Consider the following 26,273-nt stretch of genomic DNA (forward strand, 5'->3'; position numbering starts at 1 on the left):
AGCTGTTTGGAGTACAAAGAAGAGGGGAAAGATGTTCAAGGCAGAGAAAACAAAATGTATAAAGGCACAGAGGTACAAGAGAGCAGATGTTCTAGGAATACCGGCTGAGGTCAAGGCTGAATGGAGAAGAGGGGGCCTCAGCAGGGGAAAGGTAGGAGACCCCAAAGGCTAAGGGCTTGGAATGCCCAGATAAGGTTAGAATTTTACCCTGGCGGTAACAGGGAGTTATTGACAATTTTATGTAGGGGAGCAACCCAATCTACTTTGTACTTTATGGAGCTGATGATCACATAGACTTGGATTCTTTTTTTTTTTAAGTTTTGATAGAGGCTGGAGGGAGACAAGTTAGGAAGTAAGGCAATATTCTCCCCAGCAGAGGTTGCAAACCGACAGCCCACGGGCCAGATTTGGCCCCAAAGAATGTTTCATTTGGCCCATTCGGTATTTTTGAATTTGGGGAATTAGTTTCAAACATTTAAAAGTTGGACAATTGTATGTTAGAATATGGATTTCCTGCTTGAAAAATCATCTGTCCACCCAGGGCCCATGATGATCGTTTGCTTCATCTCCACCATTCCCTATCACGTTACACCTGACCCCAGTCACTATATTACCTATAAGTACTTGAGTTTGCAATCCCTGGCTCTAAAACTTCTAGAAACAGGCGGGGGGCGGCGGGGGGCGGGCAGTGGTTGGGAAGAGTGTGCTAGGTGGACAAATAGGGAAGGTGCAGGGGGTGTTAGGGGCTTTCTCTTCAGGGAAACAGTGTGGGTGAGGCTGAGAAAGAGGAAAATAGGGCCTGGGAGGCTGAGCTGCCCCCATCTCATCTCCATCCTCATCCACCCCACTTCCTTCCAGGTCACAATTTCCAGTTACCAAACAGACAATAGTCCTTCATACCTGGGTAGTGCCTTTGCACATAGCGCTGCCTGGAATCCCCTTTCTTCCCTTGTATCTGGTGAGCACTGTGAATCCCAGCTGCATCCCATGACTAGCCACTACCTGTTTACAACCGGGGTCAAAAATGCAACCTGGGCTGGACATGACCTTCAAGGCCCCAGTTTACAACCTCTTTCCTAAGCAGACTTTCCTGAGTTAGTTCTCTGACGTTCTGCCTGGATGGATGGATGGATGGATGGATGGATGGATGGATGGATTTACATCGGATTGCAGGGTTTAGATGTTTCCCTCCTTGAAAAAGACAGGCTCCGCCCCACAAGAACAGACTGGGACAGTCTGGGGCAGTCTGGTCCCGCAGGAGCCAGGAGGCTGGACCAGGTGACCCTCTCAGACTCCCCCGACTCCTCTCTAACCTCGTTCTCGCCCCCTTGTGGGCTCTGACCTAGAAAAGACGGGGATGGGAGGAGAAAGAAGCAGCCCTCGGGCGCTAGGACCCAGCGCGGCCGGAAGGCGGGGTGGGGGTGCCGCGCGCTACTCTCGCCGTGAGGGGAGACTCTGCGCCCAGCGGCGCGCGGCTGGAGGGCGCGGCGGGAGGGCGCGAGCGCGCCGGAGTTAGTGCGCGTGCGCGAGGGCGCGCGCCAAGCGGGGCGGACAAAGGGGCGGGCGGCGGCGCGCGAGCCAGAGGGCGGAGCCGCGGGCCTGGCGGGCAGGTGCGCGCAGGCCGGAGGGCGGAGCCGCGATGCCGCGATGGAGCGCAGCCCGGGCGGGCGCCGGGGCCGGGGCCCGAGCACCAGGCGGAGCGCGAGCAGGAGCCGCAGCCAGAGCCCGGACCAGGCCGGGGGCCGGGACCGCCGGGCCGGGCTGCTCGTAGCAGCGGCGACGGAGCCCCCCAGCGGCTGAGGGGCTTCCTCCCAGCTCCTGCGGTGGCCGGGACTCTGCAAGCCCCCGCAGCCGGGGAGCGTGGGGATCCCCCCACCACATCCAGGACCCAGAGACCCTTAGGAAAGCGGGTGGCCCCTGCAGATCCAACACAGAGCTATTCCCCAGCCGGGGAAGGCGGAGACTACCTCCGTATTCAGAAGACAGCGACCTCCCTGCGGTTCCGCGAAGACACCCCCTCTTCAGTCTGGGCCCCCACAAGACCTAGAACGCAGTGACCCCCCTGTCCGGGATTGTGGGGACCCCTTCTCAAGATCCTGGCCATTACAACTCCACACCTCAAGACACGAAGACCCAGCTCAGAACGCCCCTAGATCAGGGGTATTAGACCTCCCCCCCTCCCCGATTCCGGCTCACAGAAACCCCAAGTCTAGGGACCCGAGGACAGCAAGAGCTATCCCTCACCAGCAAGAGGCCTCTGGGACCCCCCCCTCGAAGCTCCAGGACTGGGGCGACTGAGCCCCTCGCGGCGCCCTTCTCATCCCAGCCCATGGTTGTGGCGCCCTGAGCCCCCCGGGCCGGGCTGACGACGAAAACCGAGACGGCGCCCAGGCCCCCTGCCGCGGCGTCCCCGCGGCCCCAGCCCAGGTAAGCCGGGCCCAGGTGAGTGGCCGCCGAGGTCCCTAGCCCTGCAGGTGGGGAAGGAAGTATTGGGTGCGCACCGCCCCCTCCCCAGCGTCGCCATGGAGCCGAGGCTGAAGGACGTCTCTTTGTGTCTCGCTTGGAGGAGCCGCCCCCTCCTCCTCTCCCTTCCCCCACCCCACACCCTGGCCCTGGGGTTTGGGCACAGCTTCCCGGCCCTGCGGGGGAGTGGTGGCAGAGACCCTTGCGCCACAGAGAAGGGGGAAGAGGGTGAGGAGTCCACCCCCCAAAATTGTGAGCCTGGAGCTGTTGGATCCTTGGTCCTTGGAGTGTATATACCCCCCCCCCCCCAAAGGCCAGGCTGAGTTCTCAAGTGAAGTCCCCCCCTGGGAAGAGAAGATTTGAGGTGTCCACAGGTGAGGGGGCCTGCAGTGTGTGGCCCTAGGGTGATGGATGGGGCTTTGGGTGTGTGTCTTTGTCTGCAAGAGACAGGGAAGGGGTGTGTTTGAGAGAATGGGTGGGATTCCCTTCTTTTCTCTGTGATTCCACTGCCCCCAACCCAGGCTGGGAAGGGGTGTCTTCACCCAGGCCATGCTTCGTGCTCCCTTCAGGACAGGAAGGGACAAGCCCTTTCCAAAGTGAGGCTCTGGTTTCTGGGAAGGGAGGAAGTCTGGAAGAAGAAGCCATTTCAGGTCAGGGCACCTTTCTGTCCCCATGTACCCCAGGGACAGCAAACCCAAGGCCCTCCCTTCTGCTCTTGACCTCCAGAACACCCAGGGCCAAACTTCAGGTGGGGTCAGTGTATCCTGGACAACCAAGGAACCATTCTAGGTTCTCACTGTAGCTTTATAGGTGGTATACAAAGCAGTACCCCAGCCTGGCCTTCAGTGAGGTCCTGAACCCCAGGCCTTGCAGCTCATGGGAAGATGAGAGGCCCAGGGGATGTTTTATCCTGGAATTCTGGATCAGAGATTGTAAGAAGGGACTGGACCATGCCGAGGGAACACACTCTGGGCTGCTGGCGTTTCCACCAGCCTCCTCTCTCTGAGCCCTCTGCAGGCGAGCAGTGATGCTGAAGAAGGTAGGACTCTGAATACAGGTAGCCCCACCAGGAGTTCCTTTGTTCACTTATTCATTCAACAAACCTTTACCTAGTGTCTGTGATGTACCAGGCCCTGGAGTCAAGGTCCTTTTTCCCACTTCATCCTCTTTCCTGATCTTTCCTGTTCATCAGATGTCTGGGCTGTTCTCAATTTGCCCAGGCTGTGCTTGGTTGGATCAGTTGAGGTGGGTCTGGTCAGGCCCAGCTGACCGGTTCTGACCCCACTCCTGAAGCACCTGATCCTCAGCAGGATCTGCATCCCCAGCCTTGTCCCACACTCCACCCTGGGGCCCACATAGTGCTGCAGACTTGGGGGCGCTGAGCCTGGGCAGCAGCTTACTCCTCTCCCCACTTCCCAGTACCAAGTGCCCCCACCCCCACCTGCTGCTGGCATGGACCTAAGGGGTAGGATGTGATCAGCCGGAGAAGAGGTTGGGGAGCTCCAGGCCAGAGCCCTGGCAGCCCCACCTTCAAATTCAAGGACAGTTGAGACAGTCCCCCTCAGCCCAGGCTGTGGGGGGAGCCAACTGCCCTGACGACTGGGTGACCTTGGGCAAGCATGTGGCATCTCCCAGAGATAACGGCAGTGGGCCACTCACTCTGCAGCCGGTGGGGTGGATGTGGATCGCCCTTGGGCGGCAGAAGCATCCAGGTGTGTCCTCTCCATCTCTAAAGGAGTTCATTTCCCCCGGGGGGGTTCCCAAGAGCCCAGGGCCTTGTCAGACGACCCACCAGCAAGGGAGTGGAGTGAGAGGCTAAAGAGTGGAGATTTGAGTCACTGTGACTAGGGAGAACCATCAAGAGGCCAGAGGGGGACAAGGGAGTAAGATCTTCCCTCCTCGCTAACCTGCAGAGGCCCCCCGTTGAGTCTGGAATAAAGCGGCATCAAAGCCCTTTGCAGTGTGACCCAAAACCACCTCCTGAGTGCCAGTTCCCGCTCCTCACTCTCAAGCCTCTACTTCTGCCTCATGTCTGTCCTTCCCTCTACCATGTGCTGTTCCCCCGACCTGGAAAGCCCCACTATAGGATGGCTCAAGGGCAGCTCTCCACCTCCCCTTTTGATCTGACCTGGGCTGGCACAGAGTGGAGAGTAGAGTTAGACTGATGGATGGTTGGTGGCTGGGAGACGGTGGCCCGTGTCTATGTGTGCTGTGAGAGTGTGTCTCCACATCCAGACTCCGATCTCCGATCTCCAGGAGGCGGGACCAGGTCTGCGCCCTCCCTGCTGCATCGGCTTTGTCTAACCCAGAGCCCAGCATATTGTGTAGCACATGTTGTAAAACACAACTGCTAGACACATTTTGTTGATCCAAACAGTGTTTTTCTCATGTGTGTATTTGGTGCCAATGCTAAACAAACATACAGTTCCACACACAAATACTGATTTTTGGATCCTCTCGAAAAATCAGATGCTGTGATAAGCCCAGGCGAGAACCAAAGAATGACAACCTTCTTTAGATTGGCTATCACCCTGCAGCTTGACCCAGGCCCCACCTGGCCTGTTCACTCATTTCCATGACCTGCTGGCCCCTCTTATAGGCATCTGGTCTTGCAGGCCTAGGGTAGAGGCCAGAAAATGTTTGCTCAGAGGGTGACCTTTGTCTGTGTGTGTTTGCACACATGTGTCTTTCCTGCCTCCCCCATGGCCAAGTTAGAACCTGTACAGAGCAGTGTCCCTCCGAGGCTTTTAGGGCTAAGTGGTGAAGTGAGCCTGGATTCCTCCAGCCAGAAGCATCTCCAGCCTGGTCCCACTTTCCACTCTGGGCCCCATCTTGTGCCCCCTCCTCTAGATTAGAAGGATTCAGCCAGCAAAAACCTGTTTTAATTGTCCTACTTGCCCGGGAGCAAAAGTCCAAGGTTCTAGACCCAGGTCCTACTGAGGACTCTTGGGGGAGGTCTGCCCTCTGGGCCTCAGTTTACCCATGTGTCAGGGAGGAATTGGACTAGAGGTTCTCTCAGCCATAATCTTCCTCCTTGTTCTAACTTTCTAGGACTGAGTCCAAACTGCTGTAGTTTTGGTCGGGCAGGAGACATGCGGGCCTAGATGCAGAAGTCATGCAAAAATATTGACATACCCTAAACATTAAGGAAACCAGTGAGTGATACTAAGTAGCTGAGCCAGGGGTCAGGAGTCAGCACTGGGCCCCAGCCCCTGGGCATGGCCCTGGAAGGGAGTGTGCCATCTTCCTGGATGAAGGTCTACAGCAGCCTGAGCCCAAAGGAGACAGCAGAGCACTATAGTTGAGAGCACAGGCTCTGGACTTCTGGGTCTGAATTCCATTTAGCTGCTGTGTGATCTCAGGCAAGTCACTTAACCTCTCTGAGCTTCATTTTTTTTTTTTTTTTTTTTTTTTTTAGCGGTACACGGGCCTCTCACTGTTGTGGCCTCTCCCGTTGCGGAGCACAGGCTCCGGACACGCAAGCCCAGCAGCCATGGCTCACGGGCCCAGCCGCTCCGCGGCATGTGGGATCTTCGCGGACCGGGGCACGAACCCGTGTCCCCTGCATTGGCAGACGGACTCTCAACCACTGTGCCACCAGGGAAGCCCCTCTGAGCTTCATTTTACTTAATGTGGAAAACAAGGATAATACCTACCTCAGGGTCAACAGGGGGATTAAGTGAACTAAAGCATGAAAAGGGCCTAGGACAGGGTCTGTCATGTAAAAAGTGCTCAGAAACTATTGGCTCCTATTGGAGAGAGCACATTGGCAAGTGGGTAAGTAACCCTTGGTGGTAATGTCTTCTTGGTCTTCCTATAGCTGTTCTGGGGGAGCCAGAGGGCTTTTGGTCCCCCAGGAAAGGCGAAGCAGGTGTTTGAGAGGCAGTTCTGTGTGGTGCTTAAGGACCTACCTGCTCCTGCTACGGGTGGGGTAGGGTGAGAGTCAAGCCTGAGGGGTGAGACATACATATGGCAGCTATAGTCGAGGTCCTCTTCCTGCCCAGAGCTGCTTTCTAGGTGAGGTGCCTGCCAGGCTTCTGTCCCCAGGCTTCCTCCTCCAGGCAGATGGGCCTCTGGCCAGAGCCAGGACCAGCATCTCCAACAGACCTAGTCTTCTCCAGACTACCCCCTCCCTCCCCTATTCCCTTGGTCCCCCTTCTAGGTCTCAGGAAGCTGTGGCGTTAGGCCTGGTGGGGCCCATTAGAGCCCCCTCTCCTCTCCTGTCCACCCTCTCCCCATCCTCCCCTCCACCCACCATATAGCTTGGCCACAGTCTGGAGAGGGGGCAAGTCCAGACTCCCCGCTGAGCCCCATTCAGGGAACCATGTAATATCAGGGTTGGAGGGAAGCATTCTTCAGTGTCAAGTGCCCCACACTGGCCACTGGACATCCTTTCTCATTTAGCACCGAGAGCAGCACCTCCTTAACCCAGAGTGGGGATTTGAGCCCAGCTCTGTGAACCCCCAAATGTTTCGGTGAAACTGGCATCAGACTGCCTCGACCACTCACTAGCTGCGTGACCTTGGATGAGGCAGTGTCCTCCGTGCCTCAGTTTCTGCTCACGTAGAATGGGAATAATATCAATACTAGCTCCTTCCTGGAGTTGTGGGGAGGATTAAATGATAAAGCATTTTTAGCTCTGCCTGCTACTTAAGTGTTTGCTTAATACTTCTGCCACCCGCAGCGGGGTATGCAAATGAGTGGGTCCAGCCACTGCGACTCCCCACTGCACCTGCTCTCCTTCCCTGTGGCTTTAGCCAGTCCTGGGAGAGGCAGAGAATGTTCCACCTGCCTCTGGGTGTTGGGATGGCCCGGAGGGGCAGGGGTGGGGACTGGACAGGACAGAGCTGCCTCGTCCTCCTCCTGGTCAGGCCCTGTTGAAGCTGCACAGATCCCTGCCCCAGGGTAGCTTCTGGTCTGTTGGGCCCCCCAACATAGCAGGAAGGCTTCCTACTCTCGAACTGGAGCCCACAGTCCTGCAGGGAGATCATCCCATCCCGAGAGCTTGGGTACCTGCCAGCCCTGACCCCAAGTGTGTCTGGGAGGGAGTGGGGCCAACAGTTAACATGGGTTAGTGGCCGAAAGCACAGCCTCTAAACTCGTTGTGTGATCTTGGGCCAGGTGCCTAGCCTCTGTGCCTCAGATCCCTCAACTAAAAAAAGGGAATGATACTAGTACTTGCCTTGTAGGCTCTTAGTGAGGATTAAGTGATGAGGGTTTGTAGAGTGCTATGAATGGCACCGAGTACCCTCTATGGTTTGCTGTTACTATCAGTCCCCTGAAGCCCTGAGCAGAAATGGTAGTCCCACTTGTACAGTTTTTTAAAAAAATGGAGGCTCGGGGTGAAGGTCTTTACTCAAGCTTCCATATCTAGGATTCGGAGAAGATTCTGCCCGCTCTTCCATCATTCACACGTAGTCCACAGGCCACGGCCAGCCAGAAGGACCCGGCAGAACCTAACCTGGGCCCTGGCTGCGTTCCTGGACATACTGCCCGCACACCTCTTCTCACCTGGGGCCACGACAGCCGAGAGCTGCAGCACAGAGGAATCTTCGAAGGAAGTCTGTAAGGCTCCCCTATTCCTTCCTCACTCAGCCCCTCCAAGGACAGTGGTGGGATGCTGCTGGGGGCTGGACTGGGGGTCTCCGAGTGCAGTGGAGTCGGGTTCCTGCTGTCTCTTGGCCTCTCAGGGCCTGGCACATGGGCTGGCTTCAGGAAGGCTTTGCCCAGGTCCGGAGTCTGGCATGCATCTCCAAGTGAAAGGCAGGTCCTCGCCATGGCCTCTAAGGCCCTGCCCACTGCCCCCCATCCCTTACCTCTACACTCCGCTCTGGCCCCTTGCCCCTTGCCCCTTACCCGCCTCTCCACAGCCATGCCGGCCTCTTCACTGTTCCATGAGCGCACCAAGCACAGCCCTTGCCATCCCCCCCTTGCCTCTGCCAGCAGGGCTCTTCTCCTACAAGATCCAGTCTCCACGTGCTTGTAGCCTTCTCAGGGACCTTTCCTGACCCCCCTCACCCCACCATCTACAATCCTGTTCCCCACCCCCGGCATTTCCTCACCTCTCCCTGCTTTGTTTTTCCCTTTAGGACTTCTCACTGTCTGACTGACATCTCTTACTTACCTTTATCATTGTCTGTCTCCAAATTAGAATATAAGGTCCTTGAGGACAGGGCTGTTTGTCTGGTTCGTGAATGTATTCCAGACCCAAACACATAGTAGGTGCTTGGCAAATATTTACTGAATGTTCTGGAGCCAGGCAGATCTCTCTAAGCCACGCCTTAGCTGTGTGCCACTGGACACGTTACTTAATCGTCCCTTCTCTGAGTCTTGGGTTCCTGAGCTGTGAGGGATATAATGGGAATAGCGATAGCAGCTTCTCCTAAGATGGTTATGAGGTTTGAATGAGTCAATCTGTATAAAATACTTACACTTTAGGTGGCTCATAAATGTCAGCTATTATTAATAATACTTCAACCTATTTAAAGTATTATTAACCCTATTTTACTGATGAGGAAATGGAGGCACAGAGAAAGTAAGTGACTTACCCAAAATTTCATGCTGGTGACCTGGTTCCACCCAGGGGTGGCTGAATCTGGGCTCCAGGCTCCTAAGCTAGGCTACATCCCCACTTCCATCCCTCAGTAGGGGCTCAGGGAACGGGGGACAGGTGAAGGCCTTAGCTAAGGAAGGGCTCATCTCTTCAGGGAGCCTCTGCTCACCCAGCCATCTCCCCACTGGCCGGCCCCTGTCCACTGGTGGACACCCAGCCGAGGCCCCTGAGTGCCGGGCTGCCCACGTCACCCAGCAACAAGGCTCATGCCTCCTCCCACACCCACGGGGGCTGCCACAGGTAGGCTGGGAACGAGGAGGCCCAGGGCTCCCACCTCCCCACAGGGCCTGGCTGGAGGGTCTGTCCCAACTCTGGGCACCAGCTGCAGGCGGGCGGCAGCATCAGCTATTAATAACCACCAAGGATGTGCCCTGGGGAAGGGGCAGACTGCACCAGCTGGGAGGGGAGGCTGAGACAGAGGCTGGAGCCAGAAGCGGAGCCCGGCAGCACGGGGAACCCCAGGCTGCCCCTGGTGGGCAGGGCAGTGGGAAGAATGTTGTTTCCAGCTTCTGCTGCTTGATCTTGGGAAAGTCTCAGCTCCCCCTCTCAGTCTCCCACCTGGGAAATGTCAGGGCTGGCCCACGTGATCTCCAAGGTCCTTCCTGGCTCAGGCAGGTTCTGGGGGTAAGATTTAGCAAAGCCAAAACGGCCCCCATGTCCAGCATAGAAAACCAAGACTCAGTGAGAGTACAGCCTCACTCAAGACGGTGCAGAGTTGTCAGGGTCCAGGACGGAACCAAGGTCTCAGGCCCCTCTACCCAGCCGATTCTTCCTGAGCATCTGCTCTGTGCCAAGCACTGTAGGAAGTGCCCCTTTAATTCTTACAGAAACCCATCATGTTAAACAGGCATTCTCACCCCATTTTACTGATGGGCAAACTGAGGCTTAGGCAGGTGTATGAGCCCACAGCTTAGGCCACACAGCGAGAGGGGATGTAGCCAGAATTTGCACCATGAGGGAAGACGAAAAGATTTGAGAATATTCTCCTCCTCCTTTTGACCCGGAGTAGAATGTTTGGCAGAGTCTGTATTTGTGTCAAAGGACCAAGGGGAGGGAGAGGACTTACCTGGACTTTCTTATGGGCTCCCTGGGGCCCTGACCCCCTGGTGTTGTATGTAGAAGTGTGAATGTGGTGGCTGGGGACATTTTTCAGGGGAAAGCGTACTGAGACTTCGGTGACCCATGAAGGGATATGAAATGGCTCGTTTCACAGATTGGAAAACTATGGGTGGGGGGAGCTGGACAGGGCTCCCTGGGGACCAGCAGCAGAGGCCAGAGCTTACCCAAGCAACTCACAGGCCTCTTTCTGGGGTGAGAGGGCCCAGCTCTGGACCCCCCACTCCCTGGCAGCAAATAGGAGAGCCCACACGTGAACTGATTTCTGCCCTGGGGTAAAAAACATGAGGGTCAGGGATACCCTTCCGAGAAGGTGTTAAGTGGCAGAGAACCAGACTGGGCAGTGGCCTTGGGGATGTAGGGGGAGGGCTCCCATCAGGGGTGGGTGTCAAGGGGGCTCCCAGCTGCCCCCACCTTCCTGAGCACAGGCCAGCTCCATGTGGAAGTTCAGGGCAATCAAGCTGGACCACTCCTCCCCAGGCCCCTCTCAGGGGACACCACCCTGGGGTGCTGAGCCTGGGTGGGTGGGCACAACCTCTCCTCACACTCTCCCTTGGCATTGTCTGGACCCCCAGCCATGCCTGATTCCTTACACCCCCCCAGACCCAACAGGACTGTACCTAGTGAAAAGTTTAATTCCCGCCCTGCCCCTATTTGCTCAGCTCCCACTTCTCAGACATTCATTTGTTCATTCATTCATTCATTCACCAAATATTTATTAAGTGCCTACTATGTGCCAGGCACTGTGCTAGCTGCTGGGGGTACAGCAGTGAACAAGACCAGCCCGACAAAGTCCCTGCCCTCCCAATGCTTAAGTTCTAGTGGGAAAAGAGACATTCACAGTAGACATTACATTAGACAGTGATACACCCTACTGGGGAAAAAAAATAAAGCAGGAAAAGGGAGTGCAGTAGGACAGCCCTAGTTGAGAAGGTGCTGTTTGAGCAGAACTTGGAGGAAATGAGCCATGTGGATGTCTGGGGGCAGAAGGAACAGCCACCAGGCGGGGAGCTGGCGTGTTCAGGGAACAGCAGGGAGACCAGTGTGTCTGGAGCAGAGGGAGGGAGGAGGCGGGTCAGAGGGGTAAATTGAGGGCCGTTGTAAGGACTTTGGAATGAGATGGGAGCCAGTGGAGCGTTTTGACCTGGGGAGTAATATGATCTGATTGGGGTTTGATGGGCTCCCTGGCTGCTGTGTCAAGAAGAGATTGGGGTTGGGGGGCGGGGGGGAGCAGTTAGAAGGTTGCTGCTGACGACTCAGGCCAGTGGGAGTGAGTGCTGAGGGTGGTCGGCGCCTTCATTAGTGTCTGGTTGATTCCAGAGTTACTTTATGCACATGCAAGCAAATGAGGAACTTATTCCTGTTTTCCCCCACTTCAAAGTAACGTACTAAACAAAGTGATATGGAGGCCCAGAGAGGGTGAGGGAGCAGGCAGCAGCTGCTATGTTCCACCAAGAAGCAGCCCTCCCCTGCATGGCTGGGGGAGGGCCAGTGCAACAGCCCTCTGGGGGACATCGAGCTCTCTGCAGAAATTTCAAATGCACTCATCCTTTAACCTGGCGACCCATTTCTAGAAGTGATCATACAGACACACCTGCACACTGCAACATGACTGATGTACAAGGCTACTCATTGTTTGTGGCAGCAAGAGGTTGCGCACACCCAGCATCTATCAGTTGGTTAAATAAGCGGCAGTACATATATCCATACATACCTCTTCAGCCCCGGGGGTCTGGGTTTGATTTGTCAGCCGTTCCTCCATCCTTCTGCCCAGCCTCCTCGGGCCTCCCCTAGCCTTGCACTTTGTGCAGGGCTGGCCCGGGTGCTGTCCACACCTGTGGTGCTGAAGACATGGGGCTGGAGGGAGGCCTTGGCTGCAAACCAGAGACCAAGAGTAGGAAAAGGGAGATAGAGCAGGAGTCCTTCAAGGTTCAATTCCTGGCTCTGCCTCTTACCAGCTGAGCGACCTTGGGCAAATTGCTTAACCCGAGCGCCTCAGCATCCTTATGTGTAAAATGGGGTTGCTGTGAAGATTGAATGGCAGCAGCGATGTAAAGAATTGGCAACTGAGAAAATAAATGAGAATTTTAACTATCATTTTAGAGACAGTAAAGCATAGTGGCTAAGCTTTTGGACACTGCAGTGATAATGCCTGGATTTGAATCCTGGCTCTACCACTTGATGGATGGTCTTGATCTAGTGGCATGACTTCTCTGTGCCTCAGTTTCCTTGTCTGTAAATTGGAGTGAATAGCAGTCCCCATGTCACAGGATGTTGTGAGGATTTGACGAGTTAATTTACCTGAGGGACTTGGCACAGGACAGGGGTTCCTTAAGTGTTAGCTCTTACTGTAAATTTCTTCTCCATTGTCTTCATCATTCTCATCACAGCACTCCAGCCTCTCTGTTCACAGTGGCCAGTGTCACTCACAGCCACTCCCATCTCTGCTGTGCTTGGGGCTGGGGCTGTTAGAGCGAGACCGCACCTTGCCCTGCAGATGCCCTGGCTTCTAGCCCAGCCCTGCCACTAACTTTATATGTGATTTTGAGCAAATCACTGTCTCTTCTGGCCATCAGTCTCTGCACCTGTAAAATGCGGCTAATGATCTCTCACGCAGGCCCCTGGGAAAATAGCTATGTGCCTGCAGGGTCACATTTGGGAAAGCCAAGATATAAAAAGTTACAGCTTCCCAAACACATAAAGAATTATTCACCGGGCATTTGTCACACACCGGCTAAGTGCTAGGAATAGCGAGATGGTTAAGGCATGGGGCTTGCTTTCAAGGAGCTCTTGGGTTTCTTGCTAGATTGTTAATCCCCTCCAAGGCCCATGAATGTGTCACCTCCTCCGGGAAGGTACCCTGATCCCCACTGCCAGGACCCTTCTTGGAAATGCTGGAGCACTGATCATGGCCTTCCTGGCCTCGTGATTATGAGTCCTTTATTTGCCTCCTTGATTTGTAGGCTCATACCCTCTATCTCATACCCTCTATCTAACCTACTCACCCTGTGCCAGCACCCAGCACAGTGCCTGGGCTCAAATAGATATGCTTGTCTGGAGGCCTTGGGCTGTAAGCTACACAAATTCAACTCAAACTGGCTTAAGCCAAATTCAGCTCAAACTGGCTTAAGCCAAAAAGGAAATGTATTGATTCATGAAACAAACATTCAGGAATATAATTGGCTTTCGGCATGTCTGGAGCCAGGGGCTCTGGACCATCAGAAGTCTTTCCATCTTTCTGCTCTGCCTGTCTCTGTTGCTTCATTCTCGGTCAGGTGCTCCTCTCATGGTGGCTCAGCCAGCCCCCAGCAGCTCCGGGCCCATGTCCTCCAGCTTTGCAGCCCAGGAGTCAGAAGGTATCTCTTTCCTGATAAGTTCAGCAAAAGTCCTAAGGCGAGATCTCAGTGGGTCACCTTTGGTCACGTGTTCATCTCTGAACCAGTCAACGGTGACCTGGCGGATGGGATGGATCCCCTGGTTGGCCGGCCCTGGGTCAGACCTGCGCTTAAAGCCAGAGTGGGGACAGCCCTACTGAACCACCGGACTGAGAGAGGGACCGTTCCCTGGGGAAAGGGAAAGTGATGCTGGGCAGGAGAAAACACCACAGGCCGATACAGGGAACCACTGAAAATGCAGAACAAGGCAAGGATCAGGTCAAATCTGGTCTTGAGACAATTTATTTGACCCCGTAGGTGGGGAGGGCTAGAGGGGAGAAACAGGGAGGTGGGCACGCGGAGAATGCAGGGTGTGGGGAGCTGGCTCAGCCACGCAGGCTGAGGGAATGAAGCTCCAGCCCCTCCCTTGACCGAAGCAAAATGAAGCAGGTGAGAGAAGCCAGAGGGGCTCCGTGTCCCCACTCGGTACCTGAAATTCCACCTCGTGGCTGCTTTTTCACAGGGATTTTTAATAATAGAGTAGACCCAGAGAGGGGACCCACCCAGGCACAATCACTATTTAATGGCATCCTTCCAGGCCAGGGCTTTGTTGAGGATACCTTTGGGGTTTGCCTGTGCTAAGGGCATAGCATGGGTCCAGCGACCTGAGAGAGGGGACCCAGGCATGGGGACAGAGAATCTTAGACTCCCAGAGTGAGAGTAAGTAAGGCCTGGCTGACTCGGTCCAGCCTCACCCCGCATTGATTTCCCCCAACAGATGGGCTTCCAGTATCTGCTTCTCTGCTCCCAGCGGCAGAGAACGCACTTCCTCCCTGTGTGAGACTGTGAGACTGTGAGAACTGTCTCATTTTTGAGTTGCTGTCTGCCTGGGTCTGCCTGTAGGAGCCTCGCAGGACACAGCATATAAGAGCATGGGATCTAAAGCCTGATAGCTGGAGTTCAAATCCCACTCTGCTAGTTATTAGCTCTTGGGCAAGTTACTCAGCCCATCTGTGCCTCAGTATCCCCTTCTGTAAAGTGGGGATAATAATAGTAGCACCTGCCTCTGAGACATCTTGCGATTAAATTATTTAATCCACTGTTAGCGTACCACCTGGCATATGGTAAACAGTAAATATTTGCCAGTATTATTATCCTCCCACAAGACGGGGTAAGAGCAGTCTCCCTTCCCTTCACAGGCTGATCACCTTCCACCTACTCCTATAACTGGATTCTTGGTTGCCAGTGTTATCACCATCCAGGTTACCTTGTCTGGCCACATTCCAGGCAGTCGAAAACACTGAGGTTCAAATCTTAGCTCTTTTGTTTACTTGCTACATAACTCTTGAATTAGGGCAGTATTAGCTGCTGTAACAAATAAGCCCCATATATCTCAGCAGCCTAACAAGTTTACTTCTGGCTCACAAAATACAGAGCAGGTAGTCCTCATCCACAGGAGGCCTCGCATACCCAGGGGACCCAGGCTCCTCCTATATTGTAGCTCCACCACCATCTTCTAGAGTCTTGGAGTCCTCTGCATCAAGCCACAGAAGAAGAGAAAGAAACTTTAGCCACTCTTAAAAGCTCCAGCCTAGAAGTGACACCTCATTTCGGTTCCCATGCCACTGGGGAAAACCAGTCACAGGTGGCCACACCAGGTGACCACACCTGGAAGCAGGCGAGAAGAGAAATGTAATTCCCTGCTGACAGCCACCCTCCAAAACAGCTCTGAATTATAGAAGAGAGAACACAAAGCTTTGATGGGCAGTTGGCTATCTTTGCCATAACCATAGTAAGTCATGGTTGGCATGACTTATGGCATAAGTCATCTTTGCCATAACCATAGTAAGTCATGGTTTGCATGACTTATGGCATAAGTCATCTTTGCCATAACCATAGTAAGTCAGAGGTTTCTTGGGGCTCTGCTCTTTATCCATAAAGTAGAAAGCATCACTTGATCATGGCAATGGTTGCACAGCTCTGTGCATTTACTGAAATCATTGAATTATACACTTGCTATGAGGGAGTTTTGTGATATGCAAGCTATACCTCAATTAAGCTGATTTTTAAAATGGGAGGCATCTTGCCCCCTTCTCAGGGTACTTATGAGGACTCAGTGAGTGAAATTTTGCCAGACTGGCACTGCGTGTGTGTGTGTGTTTGCGTGTGTGCATGTGGTGGGGAAGGGGGTCCCAAAGTAGGCCTGAGTTGGGTTACGCTTTGGGTGTTGTTTTCATGAAAGTGGCACCCAGCTTGAGCCACCTGCCAACAGGAAGTGGTAGATGGTTCGGTCTTGCTTCTTGCTTGGAAAACTCTCCCCCCCACTACCGTGGCCCTCCCAGCTTGTGGCGGAAGACCCAGCCCATGGGGCCAGAGCCTTTGTGGTCAGGGCCACGACCACTGCCATGAAGACAGGGTGACGCCCTCCTGCCTTCCGCACCCCAGATGGGGAATCGAGGGCCTCCCTCGGGGCCAGTGAGGGCACACACTTGAGTGTAGGTCACGTGGGGTCCCCTGGGGCAGCACAGCCAGCTCGAGTGTGCACAGATGCAGCACCAGCTACACCGGGTGAATGGAGGTTGGCCAGGACCTCTGCTGCCTGGTGCTAGGAAGTTCACGGCCGTCAGGTCCTCGGCTGCTTCTCCAGGTGGAGGCAGTGACAAAGATGAAGGTAAGATACTTTTAGGTCAAGTTCCCCCTGATGCCAGACGTCTATGCCTTCAACCACCAGTGAGGCTGATGTGTCTCACTTCACTCTCTGGGCTCAAGTCCCCACCTGAAAAAGGAGCTGGTGCACCTGCCTCAGGGACTGTTGTGAGGATTGAGTTCATACACGTGGCACACCTGGACCGGTGCCTGGCACCCAGTTGGCTTTCCGTAGGAGCTCCGTGACGGCATGCGCATCCCTGGCTGAGGCTCTATCCTCTTCTGGGTCTCCATTTCCCCACTCAGATACTGAGGGATACGGATGCGGTGTTCACACATTCTGACTTGGGGGAAAAAATAATGGTTAAAAGCACCAGCTTTGGAGCCAATGCCAGCAGTAGCTAGATGACCTTGGGCAAGTTATTCAGTCTCTGTGCCTCATTCTCTTCACCCCTAAAATGGGGATGATAATAATACCTACCTCATGGAATTGTGAAAGTGAGATGAGTTCATCCTCCAAACAGGGCCTGACGTAGTGAGTACATTTAAGTGTTAGCCGCTGCTATTACTGTTATTATTTTCTTCATCTTATGGATGTGGAAGCTGAGGCCCAGAGAGGTGATGTGACTTATTCAAGGTCACCCAGCTAAACAGTGGCGCACGTTAGGATCAAGGCCAAGCCTGCCGAGTCCCAAGGCCCGTGCCATTTCCATCGTTCCCCACTGCGCCTCTTAAGTCACGTGTGTAGTAACTGGGACGGAGGCAGTGTGTACCTGGGGGGATGACGCAGCCGCAGGGACAGGGTGCGGGTTAATTCCTTGTCTCCTGCTGACACCTTGCAGAGAACAGGCCTGAGGGGAGAGGGAGGTTGAAGGAGTGAGGGGGGGCAATATACAGGATCCCCCAACCTGGACCCTAGGAACCAAGGGAAGGGACAAGGAAGAGTTGAATTTGATGTGATACCAGCCCCCAGGGCGCTCTTGGCCTGTTGATGGGGACAGACAGGGACACACAGCTGAGATCACCATATTCAACAGAGGCCCTGAGAGAGAGACATACAGACCCTGTCTGAACCCTGGGGCCCCTCAGAGACAGAAATTGGCACCTGGGGCAGCAGGGAAGGCTTCCTGGAGGAGTGGCACCTGAGGATAATGAGATAAGGAGGTGGGGTGTGGGGCAGGGGGCAGCGAAGGCAGGCAGCAGGAATGGCGGAGGGCACTGGAGAGGCGTGTTCAAGCTGTAGAGAGGCAGAGCTGGGCAGTGGTCAGAGCATGGGCTGAGCCTGGGGTGAGGGAGCAGGTGTGCCACCTACCAAGCCCGGTGCCTGCCCAGGGCAACTCTGAGGCCAAACCAGCAGAGATAAGCCAAGCACCGACAGTCCCTGGGGGAGGGAGGTGGGGAGGGAAGAAGGGCTTCTAGCAACTTGCGGCTGCCAGTCCAGCTCCCAGGAGATGTGGAAAACGGCCCAAGCTGATCTGACAGGGGCCGAAGCCCGAAGTGGGCACACTGCCACACGTGTGCACACATGTGCCCACACACGCGCGGCCCGCCCGCCTCGGCAGTCCTTGGGGAGTCCACACACATCAGGAGAAGTAGGTCAGCATAGCAGCCCAGCGCCGGGAACTCTTCCTGGTGGGCAGGGGGAAGAGTTCCAGATGAAGAGGGTGTGCGCTCCTCAGCACCCCTGGGGTGGGGTGGGGTGGGGTAGCCCCACACTCCACAGGAACAGCCTTACCTCTCCCGGCTACTTCAGAGCAGGTCGTTCTCACTCGGTGTCCTTTCCCCCCAGCTAGCGGGTGGACATTTGATAAGAAGAGAGAGCTGACCCCTTCCAGCCCTGCAACCAGAGGAAGCCTTGTGGGGAGATGTCACCCCACTTTAGCCCTGCAGCAGGAGGGCCCCAGTGCTGTCCAGCCCGGAGCAGGGACTGCATAGGCTTTACGACAGTGCCAGGCAGGGTTGGGTTCAACACACTGAGGGTGGTGGAGGAAGCAGGGCTGGGTGTCAGTGGGCCTGGCGCCATCCCTCCATCTTCAGGTCTGTGAAATGCGCTGGAGACGCTGAGGACATCGTGTGGGACTTTGGCGGGCTCATGAATGGAGGGGAGGGGCCCGCACGGGGGAGCAGGATCCTGAGGAAGCGGAAGGGGGCGGTAGCCAGAGCAGAGCGGGCGGGGACGGCTCCCTGCCCCGCCAGCCAGCCGGGAGGACGTGCAGATGGAGCTCCGTTCGGGGCTGGGTGGGAGGCAGGAGGTTCCCTCCTCGTGCTCCTCCTCTCCGCGTGAAGTGGGAGGCTGGGTCGTGCCGAGGGGGAACGGGAGGCAGAGGAGGAGAAGAGGATTTGGGCCTGGGAGGGGAGCGGCCGGGCCAGGGTGAAGATGCCAGGCTCGCCCCTGACCCCAGCCTCCAGCCGTGCTCAGCAGGCGAGCATGGAGGTCATCCGAGCGAGAGAACGCGTCCACACCTGACACTGGTAGTGCCTACTGTGCACCAGGCACCAAGCACTTCGCGTCCTTTGACCCTTAGGGAAAAGATACTATTATCCTTTTGCTAAGGCGGGGAAACGAGGCACAAAGAAGTGAAGTCGCTTGCACGAGGGCATCCAAATAGCAAGTCATAGAGCCAGGCTTCAAACTCGGCAGTCTGGCTCCAAGCCTGTGCCTTCCCTCAGAGCCGCGGGGTTGTTCTGCAGGGGTGGCGGCTGAGGGGTGGGCTGCGGCTGCTGAGAGCAATGGGTGGGCCACCTGGGGTTGGAGGGAGAAGGCAGTGAGGGCAGAGGAGCTGCAGCAGGAGGCAGCTCCCGAGGGTCCAGCCTAGAGCGGATTCGGCGCTGGCCTCCCCTGCTGGCGCGCACGCAGACACGGACACGCGGACACCTGCTCACAGGGCCTCAGCGCCCTGGTCTAAGCCTCCCCCATTAGACAGACGAGGAATGCAGACTCCAGATGGGCGTTCACTGTCACCCAGCCCTGAACTCTCCCCACTGCAGCTCTCTGCCCCACTCCCCGGCACCATCTAGAGGCAAACTCAGTACCCACGACGGGGTAGGTGTATCCAGGAAGGCCTCCCCACCCAGCTCGTGTGAACGTTGAAGGGGTTGGTCGGTGAATTTGGAGGGTAGGGGCGAGGGAGGGCGGATCTTTGCAGGACAGGCATTCTGTCCTTGTGTCTGGGGAGCCTGGGTGGGACCCTGGGGCTACAGCTGTGGCTGTGTGTACCTGAGCCAGGCTGTGTGTTGTCCTCTGAGGTTGGGGGAGGGATTAATGCTGTGATGGGGGTGTGGCCACACCTGCACCGCCCTGCCAGACTTTCGTCTGAGACCCCTGCCCTCAGACCTCGTCTGCCCCTCCCCCTGCCTTATTTTCTCTATGGCGCATGTCACCTTTTATCATAATATATCATTCATGGGTTCACTGTGTTTTGTCCATTTCCCCCCTAGGACGTAAGTCCTGTGAGGGTGGGAGTCTGGTCTATGTGTTCAGTGCTCTGTCCCCAGGGCTCCAAACAGCACCTGGCGAACAGCAGGTGCTGATCAGTACTTGTGCACTGGAGCACTCGTGTGAACTCAGTATGTGGCGTGTCTTTGTGTGACATAAAAACGTGTGCCTTGCCTGGCACAGTGTCTGGATGATAGCACGAGACAGGCCAGCGGTACCCAAGTGGGGGCTGGGAGGCAGTGGCTGTGTCTCTGGGGAGTGCTGGCTCAGGCCTGGCCCTGAAGCTTTGGGGGAAAGGTGATGCAGCAAAGATGCCTGTTGCCCCCTCGTGGTCATCTTCGGCCTGGCTTCGGACCCAGCCCTGGGGAACCTGGGCCCCGGGGAGGGAGGAGTAGGCCCTGGCTTGATGTCACACTCTATGCCACACACCAGGGAGAAGATGAGCGTGGGCTGCCCAGAGCCCGAGCCGCCCCACTCCCTGCCCTGCTGTGGGCCAGGGACCGCCCCTGGGCTGGGTGCAGGCGTGCCCCTCCTCACTGAAGACATGCAAGCGCTGACCCTCCGCACGCTGGCCGCAAGCGACGTCACCAAGCACTACGAACTCGTCCGGGAGCTGGGCAAGGGCACCTATGGGAAGGTTGACCTGGTAGCCTACAAGGGCACAGGTGAGTGTCTGCAGGGTGGCCAGCTCTAAGACAGGAGTGGGGACTTGGCTGGGGCTCTCTGTAGGGGCCAGGAGGGCAGCAGGAGGCAGAGTCAGTGGTCCACGTGGAGAGAATGTGGCCTGAAGTGGCCCAGGGAGGAGGGGACCAGGCAGATGGGACAAGGGAGCAATCTCTGGGCAGAGTGCCCAGACTGGAGGGTGGGCTGCTTTGGGGCCATCCAGAGTGCCTTTGGGACAGCCAAGGGGATGCGCCTGGGGACATCTGGAGTCAGGGGAGAGGTCAGGGCTGGCGGTGGTGTCTGGGGAGTCACCAGCATATCGGTGATAGCAGCCCCCAGGAAGGTAGACCGAGCTGAGGGGGGTCCTCGGGAACAGGGCACCATGCTTACAACGGGTAGGAGAGGGCCCTGTGAGGTCAGTGTGGCCGTCTCCATTTCTCAGGTCACTGAGGACTCTGAGACCCAGAGAGATTCAGTCACTCAGCCAAGGTCGTGCAGCTACAGAGGGTGTGAGCTAGGATGAGACCCCAGTAATCAGCTCCAGGGCCTTCTTGCTTAACCCCTGAACTTGATGCCTTGCCCACAGTGTAGGCTCACAGCAGTGCCCACACAGCCAGTCAGGAACAGGGGCTGCATGAGCGCCCACAGCTGCACACAGAGGAGACAGGGACAACAGGAGGAGTACTGGACATGGGGTCACCTGAGCTTTGCTACTTGCTTGCTGTGTGACCTTGGGCAAGTGACTTAACCTCTCTGTGCCTAGGTTTCCTCCTTTGTAAAATAAGGTAGCATTAATGCCCAGCTGAGAGGGTCCTAATGAAGAGTGAGCTGTGCACATGAAGTGCAGAAGGCAGACCTGTGATGTGTAAGTGCTCTGTGGACATACACGTGTGTCACACAGCTATGTACCCAGGTGGCTACAGATGCCTGCTCAAGCTCAGAGTCAGGGACGTGCGCCTTGCAGGTCCTCATCTCTCCGTGTCTAGTGCCTTCTTATTTATTCATCCATTTAAGAAACATCTGTTGAGTACCTACTATGCATCAGACTGTTCTGTCGGCACTGGAGATACAGAAGCAGACAAGACAAAGGTTCCCTGTACTCAGGGAGCAGCCTTCTAGGTGGGCAAGACAGACAGATAAATAGGTACACAGTACGTCAGGAAGAAAATGAGAGGGTGGAGGAAGCAACAGGCCCTCCTCATCAAGGGCTTCAGGCTGGGCATGGAGGACCCAGGCTGACCCCTGACTTGCTGCATGGCCTTTGACAAGTTCCTTCCCCTCTCTGGGCCTCAGTCTCCTACCTGTGAGATGAGGAGAGTCACACCTGCTGAGGCCATCATCGTGCACTGTGGCTGGGGCAGGCTGTGCAGACAGGCACGGGTGTGTGAGGTGCAGGGGTACAGGGAGAGGGGTCTTCACCACTGTCACTGTCACCTGGCCAGGCACAAAGATGGCACTGAAGTTTGTGAACAAGAGCAAAACTAAGCTGAAGAACTTCCTGCGGGAGGTGAGCATCACCAACAGCCTCTCCTCCAGCCCCTTCATTATCAAGGTCTTCGACGTAGTGTTTGAGACCGAGGACTGCTACGTCTTTGCTCAGGAGTACGCACCTGCCGGGGACCTGTTTGACATCATTCCTCCTCAGGTACATGGGTGGTGGCTGAGGAAGGGGAGACTGTCTTCTGGGTCTCCAGAGTGAGAGTCGAGGAGGAGTCGGGCGCCTCCTGACTTAATCGTTTATTAGGCCCCTACGGTATGTCAGTCACTGTTCGGAGGGCTGGGGATACACAGCAAACAAGACGTCCTGCTCTGGTCCTAGAGGGGGAAACAGACACTCCACAGTCAGCCAGATGATGCACTGAGATGAGGAGCAGCCAGGGTGATGGGATGAAGTCCAGCAGCCCCCTCCTCTGCAGTTGCATAGCAACAGGTGGGGACCCAAGAGGGGAGGTGGCAGGGCCACCAGAGGAGGTGCCCTGGAGTGGGGAGAGTGCCCGGGGGGACTCCAGGCACCTGGTTTTGCAGTCGGCCAGGGTGAAACTGCTCTGCCGCTCACTGGGTAAGTGACAAGGCCTCGGTGCAAGGGAAACGGGCATGTACCGTGTGCTGCGGAGTTGCGTCGTGCGGGATAGGTCGCTTAGCACAGCACCTGGCGCAGTGTAGGCGCTCTGGACAGTTGTTGCGGGAAATGCGGGGAAGGTGAGGACAGTGGGAAGCCACGGGGCCAGGGAGGGAGCCTGGGATGAGGGAGGGTGGCTGGCACCGGGTCTGCCCAGGAAAGGGACCCGGAGGGAGGTCAGGCGAGCGGTGGCGGGGACGGGAAGGAGAGGACCGGGTTGTGGCCGCCCGGCGCCCCTGATCGGCTCTCCCGTCTGGCCGGCCGCAGGTGGGGCTCCCTGAGGACACGGTGAAGCGCTGTGTGCAGCAGCTGGGCCTGGCGCTGGACTTCATGCACGGCCGGCAGCTGGTGCACCGCGACATCAAGCCCGAGAACGTGCTGCTGTTCGACCGCGAGTGCCGCCGCGTGAAGCTGGCCGACTTCGGCATGACGCGCCGCGTGGGCTGCCGCGTGAAGCGGGTCAGCGGCACCATCCCGTACACGGCGCCCGAGGTGTGCCAGGCGGGCCGCGCCGACGGCTTCGCGGTGGACACGGGTGTGGACGTGTGGGCCTTCGGCGTGCTCATCTTCTGCGTGCTCACCGGCAACTTCCCGTGGGAGGCGGCCTCGGGCGCCGACGCCTTCTTCGAGGAGTTCGTGCGCTGGCAGCGGGGCCGCCTGCCGGGGCTGCCGTCGCAGTGGCGCCGCTTCACCGAGCCGGCGCTGCGCATGTTCCAGCGGCTCCTGGCCCTGGAGCCCGAGCGCCGCGGGCCGGCCAAGGAGGTCTTCCGCTTCCTCAAGCACGAGCTCACGTCCGAGCTGCGGCGCCGGCCCTCGCACCGCGCGCGCAAGCCCGCCGGGGACCGCCCGCCGGCCGCGGGGCCGCTGCGCCTCGAGGCGCCCGGGCCGCTCAAGCGGACGGTGCTGACCGAGAGCGGCAGCGGCTCCCGGCCCGCGGCCCCCGCCGTTGGGCCCGGGCCCGGGCCTGCGCCCGTCCCCGTGCCGGTCCCCGTGCCCGAGCCCGGCCTGGCTCCCCCGGGGCCCCCCGGCAGGACCGACGGCCGCCCAGACAAGAGCAAAGGGCAGGTGGTGCTGGCCACGGCCATCGAGATCTGCGTCTGAGCCGCCCCCGCCGCCCTCGGGCCCGGGGCGCCGTGCAGCAGCCAGGCCGGGGCGCGGGAAGACGCCCTGGGCCGAACCGGCCAGCCCCCCGCGGAGGCAGAAGGGAGTAGTGGTAGACGCCCGGCCCGCGGCGGGCTGGTGAGATCGCCACCAAAAGGAGCCAAGCTCCCCAGGCCCGAGGATTCAGAGGCCCCCTGACACCAGGAGCAAGGGAGCTTGCCGGCAGACTTCCCACACCTCCCTGAACCCTGGAACCCTGACTAGTTGCTCCCGGCCCTTTGCACCCCCTGGCAGATCCTGCAGGCCCACCCCCGGTCCTGCCCTCCCGGCCTCCCCGCCCCCACCCCCACCCTGGGCACGAAAAGGGGCTGAAGTGCTGGGGCAGAGAAGGGCCTTAGGGCCCCTGGGCACTGGCTGGGAGCAGGGAGATGAGCTGAGGGCGGGGGCGTCGCTCAGCGGCCACCTGCCCCTTTCCTGGGAGGCTGGAGGGGAGGGGCCAGGCCCCCTGCAAAATGTAGCAAATGTCTGGAGGCTGCAGAAGTGTGTATGTGCAGACACAGGGCCCGACTCCCCACCACCCAGTCCCCAGATGAGGACACTGAGCCCCAAAAGGAGGGCAGCCAGCCGAGACCACACAGCCAGAGAGGTGGAGCTCTGGCGGCCCTCCCCTCCCCCACAGGGATTTCAGGACAACTGAAGGGCTCAGGGACCCCTACATCCCTAGGCCAAGGGAGTGAGTGCAGGGCCGGGCCCGCCTGCCCACCGCACCTTCCCCAGGCCCGGGAAACCTCGCTGCCCCAGCCCAGACTCAGGGGCCTGGGCTTTTGGCAGGCGGCCAGGTGATCTGTGCCAGGAATCTCTCCCGGGTTTCTGCTGGGGTCTAGCATGTCAGCCCAGGGCTGACCCCATCCCCACGTCTCCCAAGTTTCTGGTACTGGGGTGTGGGTGTGAGAATGGGAGGCCCTGGAAGTGGGAGGGGGTGAGTGTGTATTGAATAGGTATGTGTGCAGTGTGAGTGCATGTGGAGTGCACATGTGTGCGTGTAGCCTCGTGTGTTCAGTGGCTGCATCCAGACGCCTCAGTAACTCCACCCCGGGATTCTCAGCGGGCAGCTGCCAGAGGGCTTCCAGGCCTGCGGTTCAGCACACCCCTCAGGGAGCCCAGCAAGGAGGCACCTGCAGGTTGGTTCAGGACCCTAGGCAGCAAAACAGACCAGAGGGACCCAGCCTCACCCAGCACGACTCCACGACCCCCGCCCCCTCCGTGGAGGCCTGGGACCCCGCAATAACCTCAACATGGGTGAGGCTGCTCCCTCTGCCTGGCAGTGCCCCATCCACTGTCCCGGGCCACACCTTCCAGGGTTCCTCCTGGGGTTCTCGGCCATTTGAGGGGGCTCCCTGACAGGCCAGGCTGACCAGAGGGGCCCCTCTGGCCTGAAGTCCCCACCTCTCCATTCACCCTCATTCACACCGCGCAAAAGGGCTATAGGTCCCCCTGCCCTGCCCGGGTCCAGTTTACAAACTGTGCGGTTGCCCCAGGGCCTGGCCCCCACCCCTCCTTGGTGTGCCCACCCCTCTTGAGACCCACCTCCCCAGTGGGCATTGGGGCCCTCCACATGCCAGGTAAGTAGCAAACCCATCCTCCCACCAAGGGCCAAGTCTCAGAGAAGGCCCCCCCCATCACTGCCCCCAGCCCACCTGGAGCCCATCTGGGCACCTCTCCCAGCCGCAACTTCTCCTTTTGCCTTAGGCCTCTTGACATCCTGTCTCTCCTGCAATAACAAGGAAGCAAGATTCCAAGTAGATGCCCCTTGCGTGCGCCCTCTCACTCTTTTTCTCTCTCTCTCTCTCTCTCTCTCTCTCTCTCTCTCTCTCTCTCTCTCTCTGTTAAGATCCTGTCTGAGAGTCTCTCCCTCGTAGTATCTAGGATGTTAGAGTGGGGAAGGGATCGTAGTTCTGTAGCCCAGCCCCTGTTTCCGGAGGCATAGAGAAGGGGCAGCAGCGGCCAACAAGGAAGCAGGACTGGAACCGGGTCTGCGCCCTCCCCGTTGGGGCCTTGCTGCCGCTGCCGCTGCCGCCACCTCTGCTGGTTGGGCTGGGACCCTGTGCCCCTTAGGAGAGGTGTTGGTCACAGATGTTTACCTCAGTTTATGTCACTGTCGAAGAAAAAATAAACAGCAAAAAATAACATCATAAACATGAAGACTTAGAAGACAAAAAAAAACAAACAAAAAAAATACCCCTCGCGATTCTTCTGTGAAGGTGTATGTGTGTGTGCGTGTGTGCCTGCATCTCTGTCCTCCCCCGGGCAGGCCGGGTCATCCCTGCCCTCTGTCCCAGCCCTGTGCCCCCCACACTGCCCCCGTCCTTCGGTGCTTCCCAGAGGCCCCTCTGAGCTGGCCTGTGGGGTGTGGGGAGCCCCTGGAGGGGAGGCAGGGCCACAGGTTAGCTAGAGGGTCTCCCACCAGGCCAGCTGAGCAGAGCCCTAAGGCTGCCACTGCTCCCCGAGCCCACTCTGTGGCCGGCAGGACAGTCATGATGGCTGGCGTCGGCATCCAAGCCTGGCTCAGGGCCTGGGTGGAATCCCAGCCCCAGAGCCCCAGACCCTTATGTTGCCACCGTCCCCCACCATGTGTTTGTAAATACTCTGGCATCCTTTGGCCCTGAGAAGGTTTTTAAATGTGTTATTTACTTCTCTAATCATGACAATTGCTATAAAATAAACAAAAGTTTAGAAAAATTA

The 26,273-nt window shown here is 57.3% G+C and overlaps 1 protein-coding gene across 2 annotated transcripts; it reads left to right on the top strand.

Annotated features, from left to right (window-relative positions):
* The first annotated feature begins 1,599 nt into the window (after window positions 1-1,599).
* Window positions 1,600-26,273, top strand: SBK1 (SH3 domain binding kinase 1). 2 transcript variants are annotated; one of them, XM_032606777.1, is made up of 5 exons: window positions 1,600-2,427; window positions 7,838-8,028; window positions 20,081-20,313; window positions 21,754-21,956; window positions 22,698-26,273. In XM_032606777.1, exons 3-5 carry the CDS (start codon window positions 20,088-20,090, stop codon window positions 23,529-23,531), a joined length of 1,263 nt encoding a protein of 420 aa, XP_032462668.1. In that variant the 5' UTR covers window positions 1,600-2,427; window positions 7,838-8,028; window positions 20,081-20,087; the 3' UTR covers window positions 23,532-26,273. The 2 variants fall into 2 exon arrangements, with proteins under 2 accessions (XP_032462668.1, XP_032462670.1); XM_032606779.1 differs by lacking the exon at window positions 7,838-8,028.

This window comes from Phocoena sinus, chromosome 15 (assembly GCF_008692025.1).
Source record: "Phocoena sinus isolate mPhoSin1 chromosome 15, mPhoSin1.pri, whole genome shotgun sequence".
Taxonomy (NCBI): Eukaryota; Metazoa; Chordata; class Mammalia; order Artiodactyla; family Phocoenidae; genus Phocoena; species Phocoena sinus.

Excerpts from the sequence above, each read along its gene's own strand:
- SBK1 (XM_032606777.1), top strand. The coding sequence starts at position 20,088 with ATGAGCGTGGGCTGCCCAGAGCCCGAGCCGCCCCACTCCCTGCCCTGC. Across the intron at positions 20,314-21,753 it reads GGTAGCCTACAAGGGCACAG|GCACAAAGATGGCACTGAAG; the intron begins GTGAGTGTCTGC and ends TCACCTGGCCAG. Across the intron at positions 21,957-22,697 it reads TTGACATCATTCCTCCTCAG|GTGGGGCTCCCTGAGGACAC; the intron begins GTACATGGGTGG and ends GGCCGGCCGCAG.